Source organism: Manis javanica, chromosome 17 (genome assembly GCF_040802235.1).
Source record: "Manis javanica isolate MJ-LG chromosome 17, MJ_LKY, whole genome shotgun sequence".
Taxonomy (NCBI): domain Eukaryota; kingdom Metazoa; phylum Chordata; class Mammalia; order Pholidota; family Manidae; genus Manis; species Manis javanica.
Genome location: NC_133172.1, coordinates 1,685,084 through 1,703,480, shown reverse-complemented (window position 1 = coordinate 1,703,480; position 18,397 = coordinate 1,685,084). Strand labels below are relative to the sequence as shown.

The 18,397-nt window shown below is 49.5% G+C and overlaps 1 protein-coding gene and 1 long non-coding RNA gene across 2 annotated transcripts; one reads left to right on the top strand and one right to left on the bottom strand.

The window, feature by feature from the left end:
• Nucleotides 1-235: 235 nt before the first annotated feature.
• ZIM2 (zinc finger imprinted 2) lies at nt 236-15,673 on the bottom strand. Its single transcript, XM_073226332.1, is given in 9 exon segments — nt 236-2,812; nt 5,191-5,283; nt 7,261-7,387; nt 8,484-8,496; nt 9,236-9,389; nt 11,008-11,160; nt 11,163-11,241; nt 14,810-15,170; nt 15,603-15,673. Coding segments are annotated over 9 exon segments (2,022 nt in total). The 3' UTR covers nt 236-1,841.
• A 1,355-nt stretch (nt 15,674-17,028) lies between these two features.
• LOC140847211 (uncharacterized) lies at nt 17,029-17,935 on the top strand. The gene is made up of 3 exons (XR_012126960.1): nt 17,029-17,085; nt 17,202-17,400; nt 17,483-17,935. It is a non-coding gene; the product is annotated as an uncharacterized lncRNA (long non-coding RNA).
• Nucleotides 17,936-18,397: the final 462 nt, after the last annotated feature.

The following is an 18,397-nucleotide window of genomic DNA, read 5'->3' as shown; positions in this document are numbered from 1 at the left end:
AGGCTAAGCTATGATGTTGAGTGTGGGTTTAGGTGTATTGAGTGCATTTCTGACTTAAAATATTTTCAACTTATGGTGGATCTACTGGGACATAACCACATCGTAAGTCAAGGAAGATCTGTACTTGCATGGTCTCAAAGTTCCTCCTGCAAGATATTTATTAATTACGATGAGAAATAAGTAGCAAATGTACAGTAGGAAAAAAACAGCAGACATCACTTTAAATCAAGGCGAGGTTAATTAACATCACCAACAATAAGACACACCACATCGTGTCTACTCAGAGCAGTGCCAGCAGGGGCAGCAGCCAAGGTACGTGGCCCGGGGAGGCTGGTGAGAAACAGGGCCGGCCAGGGAGGACCGCTCTGTCAGGAACTTCGGAAACCATGAGACGGGGTTGTGGAGCACTCATTTGGCTGGTGTGATTTCTTTTTAATTTCATGACTTTGGAGCCACACATCACAGACCAACCTCCAAAATGTCTTGAGGCAGGGTAGTGAACAACAACAGGAACAACCGACCCTTCCAGGCAAATCGGGTTCTGGGACTCCAGGTATCTGACCATCACTCAAGTCAGTGACGGAAAGCTTCTGACATTCCAGCAATAAGGTGTGAGAGAGATTTTTGGTGTAATTTAGGGCTCATACCTTTAAAGAGTGATGTACGCCCAGCCCAAAATTAGGATTTTAGGTGAAGTTGGCTGCGCTGATGATGCTAGAGCTCAAGAGAGCAGAAGTACTGTTTTCAAAGAGGGCTTTTAAAAAAGTGGGAAATTGAAAATAAGAAACCCCAACCCCTCAAACAAAAAACTAAAAACTACAAAAAAAAAAAAAAAACTTCTCCTTGAACAGTAACCAGTTTTATGATCTAAAAAAAAAAAATTACAAGAAAGTGCTTGGCAAAAATATACCTCCCTGAATTAATGTCTCAAAAAGTTATCCTCTGATCCTGAATCAGGAGAGATGGCTGTGAGAACCTCACCCCAAGAGCTTCCTGAACCTGACCTAGAAGCGTCCTCATCTGATTCAGGGCGGACAGTGCCGGGCTTACTACAGAGGCAGGCGGCTGCGGTCAGCGAGCACTTCCCCTGTTCTTCACAGAGGACGTGGCAGGAATACAGGGCTGCCTGGGCATCAAGCTACAAAACAAGGATCTCATGGCATCTCAACAAAACAAACTCAAACAAAAACCAGGGTTCAGCTCCTGCTCCACTTACACAACCCAGGTCAAATCAACTGACTACCTGGAGTTTCAAGTTTGCTCAATTACCTATAGAAATGGAATCAATATCCTCGCTAGGTACACCAGCCATTCCTTAAAAGACCAAGTAAACCGATATATATGGCAACATTAACAATTACATCAGTTTTGGGGTGAATCAATGTGGGTACCCTGTGAAAATCTTTTTGCTATGCCCCACACCCATCCATCCCACGTGGTGAAGATGCTGATGTAAATGCTTCTCTAAAAGCTCAGACAAGACTGCCTGTCTGGAGTCCAACAGCTGGTCACAAGCATTTTGTCAGCGTGTCAAAATCAAGGTTCTCCTGTGAATACCACCACAATAGGGCAAAACCCATTCATTTCTTTCCTACCCACAAACGTATTCTTCGTGCGGGTTTTCGCCTTTGGGACTAGTGACACACATTACATCGCCTTTTGCATAAAGATTGTTCTATGCTCATTCAACGGTTACTGTTTTTTGATTGGACTGTGATGAATTTTCAAATTTTGTTAACAAGCTGTGGGGCGGTGGGAGGCCTCCTCACATTCAGAGCACTCGGGGGTCACTCCCCAGGGGACGCCAATGGCCCTGAGGGTGTCCTCTGGCCGAAGGTGTTTCAGCAGGAGCCGCACCCGGCAGGCTGCCCCTGGGAGTGGAGCTGGTAGTGCCGCGTGAGGCAGGAGGGCTGGCTGAAACACCTGCCGCACAGCTGGCACTGGTAGGGCTTCTCCTGGGCGTGGATCCGGTAGTGCTGGGCCAGGTACGAGCTCCGGCTGAAGGCCCTGCCGCAGTCACAGCACTGGCAGGCCCGCTCGCCCACGTACTCGTGTTCCCGCTGGTAGCGAATCAAATACACCTTGTTGTGGGGCAGCCTGGGCGGGAGGGCGCTGGCAGCCTCGTGGTCTCTGAGATGTTGAAGAAGGTGCTCGTCCTGGAGGAACGCTCTGCCACACTGGGCACATTCATGGTAGGTGTCCTGATGATGGGGTCTCACCCGGCCACAGACGCCTGCACGCCGGCTGCAAGGCTGGCCGCCTTTGCCGCACCCAGGGGACTGGTGGCCGCCGTGAGTCCTCTGGTGTCGCGTGAGGTGTGGCAGGAGGTAGAAGGCTTCCCCGCACCACTCACATTCGAAGGGTCTCTGCCTGGGGTGGACCTGCTCATGTCTCTTGGGGGCCTTCTGGGTACAACAGCTTCCTTCACAGGACTCCCATCTGCTGTGTCTGTTCTGTTGGAGGGAAGGCTTATCTCTCACCAGCCAGGGGCTTGCGCCCATCTCAGAAGCACACTCCTGGGGACCCCTTCCTAGACCCTGTGGCTGCTGAGTAGCATCTGAGCTGCTCTCAAGTTCACTGTGACGGCTTCTTTCCCGAGCGAGGGTCCTGGGCTCCCTCACTGCAGCAGGACTCAAGCATTTCTCCTTGTTGAACTGGCACGAATCCAGAGGATCATCAGAAGACCCTCCTATGCGGGCATGCCAGGGGTCACCCACCTCTGAGTCCTCTGTTCCTGCCCCCAAGGGTGACTTCTCTATCGGCAGGCTTTGCTCTGGAGTTTGAGCTGTGGCTTCAGGTCTTTTCTGCAACCCTAAAAGAAATGTACAACTTCTTCTACTCTTTTTTTACTCACAGAGAAACATCATTATAGGAGAAATAGAAGAAACAGAGCAAAATGAACAGAACAAGTGTTATGGGGATTCAGAAGAATGGAAACGCTTTGCTAAGCTTGGATCTCCTTTTGAGAAAGGTAAGAAGCTGGTCAAAAGTCTGTGCTTGATAAAGGCAACTGCCTGGGTGGGAAAGAAGCTGAGGCCGAGGAGGCCAAGCACAAGGTTGTGGCCCAAAGAGGCAATGCTGAAGGCAGCGGTCCTGCCTGCAGACCCGGGAAGCACACAGGCGCCCCGCGGGCGGACGGCATAGCCGGCACGCGCGGGAGAAGTCACCGGGGTGAGGGGTCACCGGGCCGACACAGCGGACTAGCTCTCTCAGGAGAGGGTCTTGGGGGAGGAGACTCAGTGTGGGAGCCTAAGGGGCAGCCCCGGGCCCCGATGCCCATCTTCCTCACCCTGCCGCGCGGCCAGCGTCTCAGCGTGTCCTGCCACCCCTTGCAGCGCGTGCCTTGGGCCTGAGCACACCACCCCACAGCCGCCTCCACGAGCCCAGACCTCGGCAGCCTCCCGGCAGGTCTCCCCGGTCCTCCTCCTAAAGCGCAGTGTCCGCAGAGCAACCAGAGGGAGCTTCGGGATGGAGCTGCCATGAGGCGAGCGGTCTGTACTTCCGCTGTCTGATACGGCAGCCGTCGGCCACATGTAGCTGACGGGCACTTGAAATGAGGCTGGTGTGACTGAGAAACTAAACTTTAAGTTTCATGTAATTTTCTTTGTGTAAATTTAAGGTAACTATGTGTGTCTGGTGGCTACCACATCAGAAGCACAGTCTGAAGTGTCAGTGATGGTCTCTCATTCCCTGGCTTAAAAACTTCCAGTATCTTTGCACATCTCACTTGGAACAAAATCCACACTGCCTAACACATCCGCCCATGGCTGGCCCATGCCTGTCTCTGCGACCTCATCTCCTGTCCCCTCCATCTCACCCAGACCGTCACTCGTCTTCCTGTTTCTGGAACACTCGAGCTCATCAGGACCGCGGGGACCTCTGCATTTGCTAGTCCCCCACCTGCGGGCCTTCCTCTTGAGATTTCCATGTGGTCTTGTCCAAATCTCCCTCGTGAAGCCCTCACTGACTACCCCATCTTAAGCAGCCTCCCATGTGTCACTATTTTACACGCAGATTCTACTATTTGTCTGTCACCCATCACCCTCATTAGAACGCAGGCTCCATTAAGGAAGGGATTTTGTCTGTCTTGTTTGTTACCACGTATAGATCCACAGAGCTTAGGACAGTGCCTGGCTCACCAAAGAGGCTCAACAAATAGTGTGGAATGACTGCAACAGTCAAAGAATCAATGTGCAAACAAGAAAAGAAGAGAAGACGATGAAAGCAGCAGGCAGGGGGAGGGGAGCCCTTGGCAGGTCCCTGACCTTGAGGGGGCCCCACTTGTGTGCCCACACAGGAAAAGGCAGGGAGGGCCGTGTCCACTGACACCAGCCCTCAGGCTCAGGACTGGGATGTGATCCGGCCCGGGGCGCTGACAAAGTGCTTCTGGGGAAGAAGCTCCCGAGCCCTGGAGAACGCTTCCTGACACCCCTGCTCTCACCACTCTCTGCGGACAGGACAAAAAAGCACATGTAGGATTTGTTAGCAGAGTGAAAAGAGAAAATGAACCCATTGCACTGGGGTCCTTGAGAACGTCCCTGAAGCCCATCTGATAGTACGGGGGCTCACAGCCCCCCGGCTGATGCCATCCTGGGTGTGGGTTTCGTGACCCAGTTCAGAAGAGAAGGTGTCATGACATGGTAAGCGCTGTAATAGTGTAGCCAGTCTGGAGAAGGTAAAGTCTAGAAGGTTCTTGTCCTTGAGCCATTCAGACGTCAGTGGAATCCTTTTAGGGAAGTTGTAGAACAGAGTGTACATGTGATAGGGTGAATGTGTGTGTGAGCATGTGTATGAATGTGTGAGAATGAGTGCACTTGTAAGAGCACCATGTGAGTGTGTGCGAAGTGCATGAGCATGTGTATGACTGAGCAAGTGCACGTATGCGCATGACGCTGGGAGCGAGTACGCATGTGCACGCGAGTGAGCACGTGGGTGTGTGGAGGCCCGTGAGTGTCGATGTGGGTGAGTGTGAGTGTGCATGTGTGTGGGCAGTGGTGGCGGAGGCCAGGCTGGGCGAGCAGCACGGGAAACCCGCTGAGTCACGGGCCCGAGGGGCCACAGGACGGGGCGGAGTTGGCCAGATGGGGAGGTGGTGTCACATGGGGGTGGAAGGGGAACAGCAAGGCCGGGCCTGGCGTCCGCCCTGGGCAGTCCTCACGGTCCATTGCACGGCGCCCCCCAGCCACTCACCCTGACTCGTCCTGGGGTCGCTGTCCCCTGCCACCACACGCAACTCCTCCTCCTCCAGTCGTGCAATGAGGTCAGGCTTGGAAAACCGGTGCCCTGTGGAGAGGAGGCTCGTGACGTGGGGGTCAGCCCTTGTGGCCGGGGCTCCAGTGGCTCTGAGAGTTGGAGGGGGGACAAACTCATGCAAGAGAAAAAAGCCCGCTTCTAATGCTTCTGGCCCCAGGTTGTCACGATCTCGGAGGCATGAAGGACGGCGCCTGACATCTGCCGGGAGGAGCCCGGGGCTGTGGCCACACACCCTACAGGGCCCAGGGCTGCCCCACAGCAGAGAATGACCCGGCCCCAAAGTCAGAACCACCCAGAGGAGGCAGCGAGCCAGGCTCTCTACCCCAGCACCGGACCAACTCAAAAAGAAAACTGGTGCTTTTCCTCCGGCGAAAGCCCTCATTTCCAACTCTGCGGGCATCCTGATTCCGGATGTGCGGCCTGCAGGGCTGTGAGGAACAAGTGTCTGCTGGTCAGCTGCCACCCAGTCTGGGCGTCGTCACAACCGACCGCAAGAGGCAGGCACCACCTCTTAGCTCGCTGTGCGTCGGTGTCACCTCACCAGAACCTGACATCCCCAGGAGCAGGAGCCCCCACCCGCCTGTGCCCCACTGCCTGCGCCAGCACCCGGCCCGCTGCAAGTGCGCTGACGTTCCGGCCCTCTCTGTGAGCGGCTTGGAGCAGTACTTAGCATTTATTCGTGTTTGTCTTTAGGTCACCTTTCTTTCTAACTTACGGGCACTTCATTTAAACAGAAGCTTTTGAAGAACCTTATAAATGGAAGCAACTGCTCTCTGCAAAATCAAACAAGCCCGAAGGTGACACAACAACACACAGTAGGCTGCCGAGCGCAGGCTGCTTGGGTCGCCGGCCTGAGTCGCTGCGCTGAGGTCAGCTCTCTCTGCTGGGAGGGAAGATCGGCAAGATGCAGAGACATGCCAGCACCAGACTGATATTCACTATGGATACAATCCAAGGTGCAAAAGAAAATCAGAGGGGGAGTCTCTCTCTCACCAGCTGCCTGAAGGATCACGCCCTGCAGCCCACAGACCGCCGAAAATAACTGTGACCCCCTGGGTCATTCTGCGCTTGGGAAGGCACTGTGCTGGGTGATTGGTAAGATTTCTATTAGCCCCAAACCTGTAGTGGTACAGGAAGCGAAAGGCTCCCAAGAACACAGAAATGCCTCCAGATCACCAATGAGTGCTGACAAGATAAAACTGACTTATTCCTTCCATTTTAAGTCATCAGGGCAGTAACGGAGAGCAGAGCCCTATTGGAAAGGTGCTCCTGTGAGCCTTCTTTATGACCAGGAAGTCGTGGCCCACATCACACACCCTGTGCCAGGCTGGAGGGGAGGTACGTCCACCCCCCACGCAGGTCTCTGACGTCACCGGCTGACCGCCTGCGGAGTGCTGTTGGGTTTTGACTGTGTTCTTCAGGAGACCTCAGGCCCCACCAAAAGCTACTGAAAAGAGGAGCCTGGCACTGCTAACAAAAACATCCTGCTCGTGGGGAGAGGCAAACAGCCCTGCCCTGGAGGTGAACAGAGACCTGTCATCTCTGACTCTCAAATTCAAGGCAGCACAACTTCGGAGCTCCTGGGATTCTCAGCAGTTCCTCCACCCATTTGAAAATGTGGCTGTGTGCCTTGTCCATCTGGGACCCGATGAGGCACACCCCTGCGGTGGCACAGCAGGGTTTAGGGGCAGGCTCTGAAGTCAAACTGCTCGGGGTCAGATCCCAGCTCTGCCGCTTCCACGCAGCTTCAGACAAGTAATTCAACCTCCCCATGACTTGGTTTCCTCACCTGTAAACGCCCCGCATAGGACTAGTGTAAGGATGAGAGGAGCTGAGACTAACACTGATACATATGAACTGCCAGGGCAACTCCATTGTGAGCGGCAGTGAACTTGGTGCTGAAACACTGTCTCTGACCTGGGTTGAGACTCGCTGGCACGGGGAACCACTGCAGTGTCAGCACAGAAACGAGTGGAGAAGCAGAGTCCACGGGGCAGGCGGACCTACCTAAGGAGAGCAGGTTCCGGTAATTCTCCAGCATCACCTCCTGGTACAGGCTCCTCTGGGCAGCACTGAGGTATGTGAGCTCCTCGGGGCTGAAGTCCACAGCCACATCCTCGAAAGTCACCGACGCCTAAAACACCAGACACAATCTCAAATGATCGAAATCCAGGCGGCACCCCCGTGAGAAGGGGAGGAGCCGGACGGCAGGCCTGCACAGGAAGCGTAAGTCCAAAGCATCGGGACCCTCCCGACCCGGGTGCTCTGGTCCAGAGGCGACAGCGGCCCAGCAGTGGACCTTTCTGCATCTCGCGGCTCGAGAGAAGGGGGACACCTCTGAGACGGTTCCTGCTACTCACTATAAATTAGGGTTGGAGGAGGAAGATCCCTTCACGCCACCTGAAAGAAAGACTTAAAAGCTGAGCAGCAGCCTCACTTCAGGGCTGGAACGAGCTTGGTTTAAGTCCCGGCTGTCATTCTACAAGCTTTGTGGGTGCAGGCAGGTCACACCTCGGTGCTTTACCTGTAAGACACAGTGAGCTCACAAATATGAAGGGACGTCAATCTCAGTCACAGACAGGGAGGGGCAATTCAAAGTGACAAGTGCCATTTTATACCCACTCAACTAACAAAAGTCCCTGAGTCTGACAATAGCAAATGGTCTCTAGAATGTGGACCCGAAGGACCTCTTGTATGACCCAAAGGGAAATGTAAATTGGTAAACCACTTTGGACCCAGGAATTCTATTCCCAAGTATACTTAGGAATATATTAGGTATGTGTAACAACCAGAACCTGGAAAAAACCCAAATGTCCATTTATAGTGAAAAAGATAAATATATTAGGATATTGTCACACAATGGAAGAATATTCCAAGGACTCAAACTAATTAACTATACTTACACAACCATCTTGGTAACCCCAGGTTGAATTTAAAAAGCAGATACTCGAACACCACATTAGAATATGATACCAATTTTATTAATACACATCTTTTGTGTTTTCAGGGAAACATCATACAGATCAATGAATATTTGATTTAAACTAGAAATCATGTACTGGCTGCCCAACTCCTACAGAGGGATTTATTTGGCCCACGTGGGTTTCTTACTCTTTTTTAAAAATTCATACAAGCTGTCAAGACCAAAAAATGTGTAGATTTTATATTATTAGCTGGAGTTTGGCTTCTTAAAATATCAGAAGCTCTGGGGACCCAGGTCCCAGTCTCACATGCACCACGAGCCTAAGCAGAGGCACAGGGGCCTCTGAGACGGGGCAGGCACTGCTCTGTTTATCGTAATCCACTGGTTTATGAAGTCCTCACTTCACCTCAGGCCCTGTGGGCATCTTCACCTTGGATGGACACTATCCAGAAGGCTACTCTCCAGATCTTTGGAATAGTGTTTTTCAGCCTTTTTCCTTTATCTCCCCCTCAAGGAACCTTCTCAGACAATTCTTTCCTAGTCACCACCCACCCCGATTTTGTTCTGGTTCTAAAGGAAGCACAGCATGTCAATTTCATTAATTGTCCTCAGGTTTCAAAAGGTGATTTAAGAGGAACACTAAGAAGCACATTTTTGAAAAAAAAACAAGAAAACCCACCTCACAACAGTACTATATCCCTATAAAAGCTACCATTTGTTTCATACGTAAAAATGATAACAGTGCAAGCCACATCAAAGTGGTTTTGAATAAGCTGACAGTGGACAAAAAAAATGGAATACTAAACAAACAAAAACCAATTAATTCAATAGATAGGAAAAGAGGGAAAATGTTAGATTTAGTATGTGGGGTGGTGAGAAAGACCACAGAGAAACATAACAGGGAAGGCGGGACAAAGAGAAAGAAATGTTAGGCAGGGCAGCCAGGGAAGGGCTCAGCTAGTGACACCGACACAGAGACTTAGAGTGAGGACGTGGCTTGAGTCCTGGGGGAGGTCCGGACATCAGGAAGGTGAGATTCCATCTGGGGAGCTAAGTCACCTGGAATCCCGCAGGCGGCAGGTCGTCAGATGCCCTGGTGTCCTTCTGGTGCTCTCTGGCGGTCCTCGCTCCTCCGAGGACACAGTCCGGAGCAGGGAGACCTCAAGGGGAGAAAGGGGCGACACGGGGCTGGGTCCAGTCTTGCTCACAGCACCTGCAGGCACAGCAGCCCGCCACCCCGTACCGCCCACCCGCCACGGGAGGGGCAGTGGTTCTGGGCTTCCTGAGATAAGAGCAAGACCACAGATATCTTTTCTCAGTGCAGTACAGCAAGGCCCAAGAATAAGCTCTGGCCCTTTCCCGGCTCTAAACCCTTCCGTGGCTCCCCACTGCCTTCCCAACACAACAGAAGGTCCCTCTGCGTCAGGGGTCCCCAGCCTTCCTGTCCACTGTGTCCCCAGGGAACCTCACACCTCCATTCTAAGGGCTCTCGTAAGGATTCAACATTACAGATGTAAAGCAAACAGCAGGCATTAAAAAAAATGGCAGCTCTTATTAAGCTTTTCCTACATCTTTTTCACTCATTGATCTAGAAGACAGCCACCACCTTCCCTACAGAAACCCGGACCTGGGAGGCCTTCCTAGCCTGCAGCAGCTTTCAAAATGCCCGTCATTAACTGTTTTGTTTCTCACACCCCAGGGGAGCCTTTCCTTTCCCCCTAATTACAGCCCCACCAATAGCTCTGTGCCTTTGTCCAGTTCTCCAACCTGTGACAATATCCCCCATGACACCCGAGGCAGCATCACACGAGGATTCAGACAACAGACCCCGGAGCCCGCGGGCTGCCCGGGCCTGGCCCGATCCGGACTGCCATCACTATAACTGTGGGGCCACGGGGAGGTGACCCTACCTCTTTGTGCCTCTGTGTTCTCATCTACAAAAGGGTAATACTGACTTCAAGAGCTATTAAGAGAGGTAAATATGTTAATGTGCACAAAACACTTAGAATATAGTACATTGTGAGTGTTCAACATGTTTGCCATTAGTGTCCTCAAAATTCCTTTAAGGAAAGCAGGTGCACAGACTGGATTAACCGTAATCCTTAATTCATGATGATATCAGCCTTGAGCCATGCATACCCCTCATGTTTATTCTACATTTATCCACATATATATTGTAAATATAATTAAGGCCTGGAACTCATGACCTAACCCCAAAACTAGAACATTCCCCAAAACTTCCATCTAGCCATGTGCTTTTTCCTACGAGCACTCAGCCTTCTCTCCAGAGGTAACTACAACCTGGATTCATAGTTTTTGTTCCCCTGACATTCTCTCTGTCTCTTTCCCTCTATATAACTAAACAATTTTTTTTAGTTAGTGCCATTTTCACTTGAAGGCTGTGAGGAGTGAATGGCTTTCTTTTCTCATTGAAATGCCCTTAATTCCGATCTAGAACTTGAGTTTCCCAGGGACCTGTCAATGTTTGGCAGAGGTTAAACTTCCAGGCCTCACAGCTCCCATGCTTTATGCCCTCTTTTTTTCGTCAGTGTGTTGTTTTAATCTGTGTTGATGCTTAAGTTTAGGCTGGATAAGAAATGTGGGGGGGATGGGAACAAAGCCGGAGAGAAGGGGTACTCTCAGAGGAACACGAATAGTAAAGGCAAACCCAGCCCAACATTTCTTCCAGCTCGCAAGACGCAGATTCAACTGGATTACAGAATTCACTCTTCCATTCATCCTCCCGACACATTTTTCTTCAGCTCCTGTTACATCCAGGCACATGGCGAATACCCAATCAGTAGAAACAGCGGTCGCCTCTTTGCTCTCACCTTTCTCTCCCCACGTCTGGGGCAAGTTCGCCACCCGGGTTCCCGCTTCCTTGCTGTTGCTGGGCTCCTCTGACCTCGCCCATATCCGAGCCCTCTCTGGCAGGGCGTTCGGAAACTGCTCCAGCACCGGGTGCTCCGTCACCTGCTCCTCGGGTGGGTCTCCGGCTGCAGCCATTGCCGGCAGAGCTCCCGGATTTGGCTTGCAGGTCGCTGAGGCCCAGGCACTGACAGATACTGGAAATACCAAAACTTTCGATGAGGAAGTCTGAGAGCCCCTGGGTTTCCTATGGGGATGGTTTCTAGATTCTCTTCTTGTTATGTAGACAAAAGGGCTGGGATTCCCCAAGATGGGCAAAACCTCTGTCATGTGAAGGATCTTTAGAGCTTGGCCCTTCACAGGATGGAGATACTTTAAAGGCAGACTGCTCCGGGGCACACTGGTGTGGAAGGGGGTGGGCAGAGTGTGTGAGACAAAGAAAGGATACAGAAACCTAAGGATCTGCAGAAATTACATAAATTTACCAGTGGCCTGCACAGCTAGGGCTGGACGATGGGGTGGAGGTGATCTGAAGCAAAGGGACTTAGCTCATTCCACACAAATGCCTAAAGAGACATTAACAAAAATTTGCACATCTACAGATATGATGCTGCCTCAGAATTCCCAGGGCTGGAAAAAACACAAGCACAGGGGCTAGAAATATTTCAGAAATGGGACTGAAGGGAAAAGAGACTTGAGCCCCAAATCACAATGAACTGAACTGATTTGATGAACCACAGAAGAATTTCATTTCAAAAAATAAATGAGCTAAAACAACTATGTATTATACAGAATGAGGGAAAATCCTTACAATACGTACATTCTACAAAGGACTGGACTCATAAGCAAAATATATAAAGAACTTATAACAATCATAAGAAAAAAACAGACGAGAGCAAAAAGGTTAAAGATTCAAGCAGGTATTACACAAAATGTCCAATAAAAGTACGAAATGGGGCTTAACTTCATTAGTTATTGAAGGAATATGAATGAAAGCCATAATGGTATTTCGCTCTATACCCTACAGAATGTTGAAGATGAAAAAGAAATCACGCAATAGTTTTAGAGAGGAGACAGAGTCACAGGACGGGATGCTGATACCCTGGAACTCTATGAAGAGAGAATTGAGAATATGGATGTATCTTGCTGTTGAATGAAAGAAACTAGGCTCAAAAAAAGAAGTCAACATTCTATGATTTCCATTTATATAAAGGTCAAAATAGGCAAAATGAATCTAAGGCATCAGAAGTCAGATGAGTGATTACGATTGGGACTAGAGTGGGGCAATGTTAACTCCTGGGAGGTGACAGTATGAGGGGCTTCTAGAATGTTCTGATTCTTAATCTAGGAGCTCATGACATAGACAGTATGTTCACTGTGAAAACTGAGCTCTACGCTTACGGTTTGGGACCTTCTCTGAATACATATTTCACTGAAAAAACACCTGTAGCTGTGTTATAGTTGTGGAGAAGCATCTAGGTTATAACAAGTGAAAAAAGCAGGAAACAAACCCATACACAGAATATATGCTTAACCACACAAAGCCGAGGAAAATCACTGGGAAGTAAACCAAATACAAATACTGGACCAGGGGGTTATCTATGAAGCGTGAGATTTTTAAGTGATTTTTACAGGTGATTTTCTACTTTCTCCCTCACAACTACTTTTTAATTTCAAAATGTTCTACAGTGAACCTTCATTTCTCCTATAATCAGAAAAATTAAACATGTTTTTCTTCTATAAAAGCTACATTCACTCTATGAAACCACAAACAAAACTGCCATTTGGGGGACACCAAGGGCCCCGTATTTTCATTTTGTACTGGGCCCTGCAAATTACAACTGGTCCTGCCAGCGAAGAATGTTATCATTCCTCAAAATCTGTTGTTGCCAGTTAGACAGTTGAAACGGATCTTTTTATTCATTAATTCTGCAATTCCTTCAATTAATAATAAAGCTTCATGTTTATTTCAGATTTATTGGCCAATTATATTGCTTTTTTCCTTTGCCCTTTTTCCAGTAGGGTATTTCTGTTGATTAGTGAAGGATCTGTATAAATGAAGGACAGTCCTTGTCCTATTTGCTTTAAAAAAAAAAATTCCAGCTGTGCCATACCTCCTCCTTAGTCTTTGCAGAATTTTAACATTTTTAAGTCCAATTTATCACTACCATACCAAAACAATTAAATACTCAATTATATTCTCTTGTTGCTTTATTTAAACATTTGATTTTAATTGTTTAGCTGGAATCTAGTCTGGGGCGGGGTGTAAGAATATAATTTCTTATAAAAATGTTCTCACCACTACCAATCATTAATTTGCTATCCCTTCCTTCTTGGGATGTGTGATGGCCCTTGAATTGAATTTCTAGGTGTGTAGCATCCAGGAAAGGATGCTGGGAAAGGAATAATGGAAATGACTGTGAAATCCTGCCAGCCTGCCTCCCCAGACTAGCCAGCTCCAAGGCGAGAGTCCGGAGCCCAGCCCTTCCTCCTGGCCCAGGACGGGAAGTATGACCTTGAACCAAGGCCCTGCAGGCCACAAGTTGTGGACGGGCGGTCCATGGCCTTGCCTCCTCAGAAGGCACTCTCGGCTTCCTTCCCTGTTTCTCTTTCATAAATTCTTAACTCGACTTACTTTAAGTTTTAGCTTTTGGATCTCGGCCTACATCCCTTATACTGCAAGTTTTAACCACTTATCTCGGTAGCTCTTGGCACCATTTTTTTTCTTCCTAACATTTAAACTAAACCTTCATTTTTTAACTCTCAATACCACTAAAACCAACTGGGCAGAAGGCTCTCTAATAACGACCTGTTGAATGACTTCAGTTCTTTTTAATGGTCACTGAACCCATGTGGGTTTCCTATTTTTTTAACCCAATTTTTAAAAAATACTTTCCCAGAAAAATCATCCATTTGTTTGAAACTGTAATATAACACGATTGAGCAGACTATTCTTATAACAATTAAATCTCCTCAGTATGTAAGTTTATCCTTTCCAATCAATAATGTTGTTTTATTCCTAATTTGTCTTTTTTATTTTTTTTTTCTTTACTGCCACTTTCTCTCATCCCAAGTACCAGCTTCTAGTTCCAACTATTATTTTAGCTTTCTCATGTATTAATTTATCTTTATTATCTTCTTACTCCTGGTTTCATTAGTTTTATCAGTTTTCTTTTGTTCATTTGTTTGGGGAACTTTGTGAACAATTACACAATTTATCTCCATTCTTTCTTGACTACTGAAAGCTATTTCTTCTGGATTTATGTCAGAACTTAAGGGCTGTCACCAATCTTACTTTCACTATTTTCTTAATTCGTAATTGCACTTGATTTCTCCACTTACCAAAAAATTCCTTAGAATTAATATAATTTCATCCCTAAATATTCACTATTAAATATTTATTTGACATATGGCAAGTAAACACTTTCTGTATTCTGGAACATTGGCCTTCGACACTTTATGATGCATCCTATCCTAAAAACTAACTTTTTTATCTACTAATGAGTAAAGCAAAAGCATGTACTTTGCAATTGCATATAAAAATCTTAACTAATTTTGAAACAAATAGAGCAGCGAGCAAAGTTCCTAAACGGAGAAGGACAGTATTTACTTCCCACCCCAACAGCTCCTTCTGCCTCCCCGCAGCGGCTCTCCTGAGAGCAGGGAGACGTCGCGCTAGAAGTACTGCCCACAGCAGCCAGCGCGTCGAACTGGACCCTAACGAAGGTGGCGGGTTCTTGATTTCAGAGCAGGGAAAAAACTCACGGGGCAGCAGGGCGGCGTCCTGAGAAGGGAATGCAGGCCAACCGCGCCGGGGTGCCAGCGGGAGCGGTGGGGGGGCAGCGGGGGCCGAAGGGAGCGAACAGAGAGGTGCCAGGGCGCCGAGCGCAGGGCAGGAAGAGCGGCGGGCAGCACGCGGCCAGGAGCGCGCGGCTGGGAAGTAAGGCAGCGAGGGAAGCGGGAGAACACGAGGAGGGGCGGGGCCTGAGGGGCAGAGCCAGGGCCTGGGGGCGGGGCTGCGGGGGCGGTAGGGCCCGCCCGAGGGGGCGGGGCCTGGGGGGGCGGGGCCGAGTCTGAGGGCAGAAGGGCGGGGTGTGGGGGCGGGTCTGAGGGGGCGGGCCCTGGTCTGAGGAACAGAGGGCGTGGGGCCTGAGGGGCGGGGGCCGGGTCTGAGGGGCAGGTAGGGCGGGGCCTGGGCCAGAGGGGGGCTGCTGGGCGGGCCCAGCTCGGAGGGGCGGGGTCAATGTGGGCGGAGCCCGGTTCGGAGGGGCGGGGTCAAGGCGGGCGGGGTCAAGGCGGGCGGGGCCGGACTCTGAGAAGTAGAAGCTGGCTGCGAGCAGGTGGCTACTCCGCGCCCGGTCCTCCCCCGTTCCCTGTTCTCCCCAGACGACTCCCGCCGCGTTGCCTGCCCTCCCCTTCCGGCCCTCCGACGCCGCCCTCGTGTCGGCCACTCGAGGCCACAGCCGTGGCTCCTCGCGCCCTGAAGCGCCCGCGCGCCGCCCCGCCCCGCCCCTGCTTGCCCGCGCTCCCCGCACGCGCCCGGAGCCCACGCGCTCACCTCAGCGTCGGGGCCTCGCTGACCGAACCACTCGGACTCAGACTTCGCGCCCAGAAGCGGCGCGTGCGCATTGCCAGCATCGAGAAACAGGCGGCCCCTGCGGTCTCCACTGGGGGGCGCGCGAGGACGCGCCTGAGGGCCGGGGCGGGTGCGCAGGGGCCCTGCGTCCTCCGAGGTTCTCCTTGGCTGTTGAGTAGTAATACACTGTTTAAACACTCTTAAGTACGCAAGCAGTATGCAGCGAAAAGCCTTCCTCCCGCAGTGTGGGGGCCGGCCCTGGGCCACCTGCACGCAGGTGACCGCCCCAATCGTTCTTAGTGCCCTTCCGCAGCTCCTTTATGCATATACGCGCGTGTGAAGGTGACTGTTTAAGTATATGTGAACATATGCATCTGATATGCATTTGCATACCTCTGGTCGTGATTATCACTGGTGTACGTTCATGCACATATCTCCATTACAACATATATTTCCACACGAATATATCTAATATACAAGACTTTACTGAAAACATGAAAGATATTTTACAAATTTATAAAAATTTTATATCTGCAATATAACCTATAACAACATCTATGTTACAATATATATAACAAAATATGTAATTATGTAATATGTAATACATAGATTCACAATTATACATAATTCTATGTGTAAATATGAGATATTTTTCTGTTTGCATACTCATATTTTCCTTTCTTCCCGTTTTTATACAAAGGGTGGCACTCTACGCTGTTCTATGCCTTGATTTCTTTTTACTTTCACCAGTGTATCTCAGTTTTTCCTATTGTTACAAAGAGAGCTTGCCACTTTTTGAACAGCTGTTTGGATTCTGTTGTACAGTTATGACCTAATTTATTTAACCTGACTGCAGGATAGTTGAGTCCTTCACTACTGCAACCAGTGTTGGGTGCAAAGCCTTGCCCTTCGGCAGTTCTGCTGCTGTGTAAATGTACTGGCATAAATCCCCTGAAGCTGAATTGCTAAGGCAAAGGGCACATGCGTGTGTCGTTTCCGTAGAGATTTCCGAACTGCCTTCCAAAGCTGCTGCACCCCAGCCCCCCACCAGCTCTGTGGGCATGCCTGCACTCCCACTGTTAAATCTGCTCCGTCAAATTTTCCAAGATGAGAGTTGAGGTATAGCACCTTTGGGTAATTTTAGTTTACATTTCTCTTTTCGTGAACAAGGTAGAAAACGTGTTTTCCTTTGTTTAGGAGCCATTTGTAATAAATCAGAGCTTGTCAGGGCTCCAGATACATGGGGACAGTGTACTGAAACATGCAATAATTATTTTATGCATGATGATAATGATGTTGACGATGTAATGGTTAATCTTTCTTGCCAGTTCCTGTTCTAAGCCTTAACACGAATGTAAGTACCCCTCTCCAAAGTTCTGTGAGGTTGACAATATGATAACCATTTTCCAGGTGACAAAACCGAGGCATGGAAGGGCTAAGGAACCAAGGAAATGAGGTCTGAGAGGTGAGGACTGGCCCCGCGAAGCTCCGAGCTGCTACTGAGTGGCAGAGGCTGGTGGGGACGGGGAATCCAGGGTTCTTGGGTGGATTCTTTCCTCACAATCACCCCATTTCCTGAAGGAGGTAACTCAGGTTCGGAGAACCGTCCCAGAGGCTCAAGCAGACCAGGCTGGGAGAAGACGAACTCTGTCCCTGACCTGATCATGCAGCGGCTCAGCCCGAGAGAGAAAGGGGAGTCCTGGCTAAACTGGGGCTGCCATGGAGCCCTATCTGTCCCAGGAAGGCCCTGAATCAGTTGTAGCCAGGCTGCACTTCACAGGTAAGGGATACACCCCAGACTAGACAAGGACCCCTGAACAAATGAGCCTGGGGTTATTTTGAAAGCATCGATGATTTTGCAGGTATCGACGAACTGATTCTGGGATTTATATGGAGAAGTAAAAGACCCAGAACAGCCAGCACAATGCTGATGGAGAGCAAAGTTGGCGGACTTGACGCTCCCTGACTTCAAGACTTTACTAATACGAAAATTAATAAAGGGAAACCTCACTGAACTGGAGTCTGGAGGCCAGAAGGGGGAGCTCGCACGCCACCACTGCTTGGCAAGAACTGTCCTGTCCATCTCAGACCCCAAGGGAAGAATCCTCAGGGGGGAGGAATCGTCAACCACAGGCCCCAGCAGGGCAGGATGTGCCAGCATCTCCTGCCAGAAATTGGTTACCTGCTCAGCCAGTGGAAAACCCTCACTGCCCTCAACTCCGGCATTTCTCCAGTGGACAGACAACCCATCCCCACTTACTCCCCATAAAAATAAGATCCCTCTCCTTTGCTGGACTGGCCTGTGTTCTGCTGTAGCTGCTTGTCTTAATTTGCAATTCTCTTCTACTCCAAATAAAGCCATTTTTGCTGGTAAAATAACTGACTTTTATTTTTTAAGTTCAATACTACATACTGTATATATGCCATAATCAAAAGAGTGTGGTGTGGAAAAAACAGAACAAAAGACCAGTGGAACAAAACAGCTAGAAAGAGACCCACATAAAAAGTCAACTGATTTTTGCCAAGGGAACAAAAGTAATTCAGCGGAGCAAAGATAGTCTCTTCAACAAATGGTACTGGAATGACCGGACACCCGCATGCAAAAGAGTGAATCTAGGCGCCTTCCACCCTTTACAAAAATCAACGCAAAATGGATCACGGATCTAGATGTAAAACCAAAACTATAAAACTGGAAGAAGACATAAACAAAAATCCAGATGACCTAGGACTTGGCAATAACTTTAGAGATACACACACCACAACTTAGCAGAGTCAGG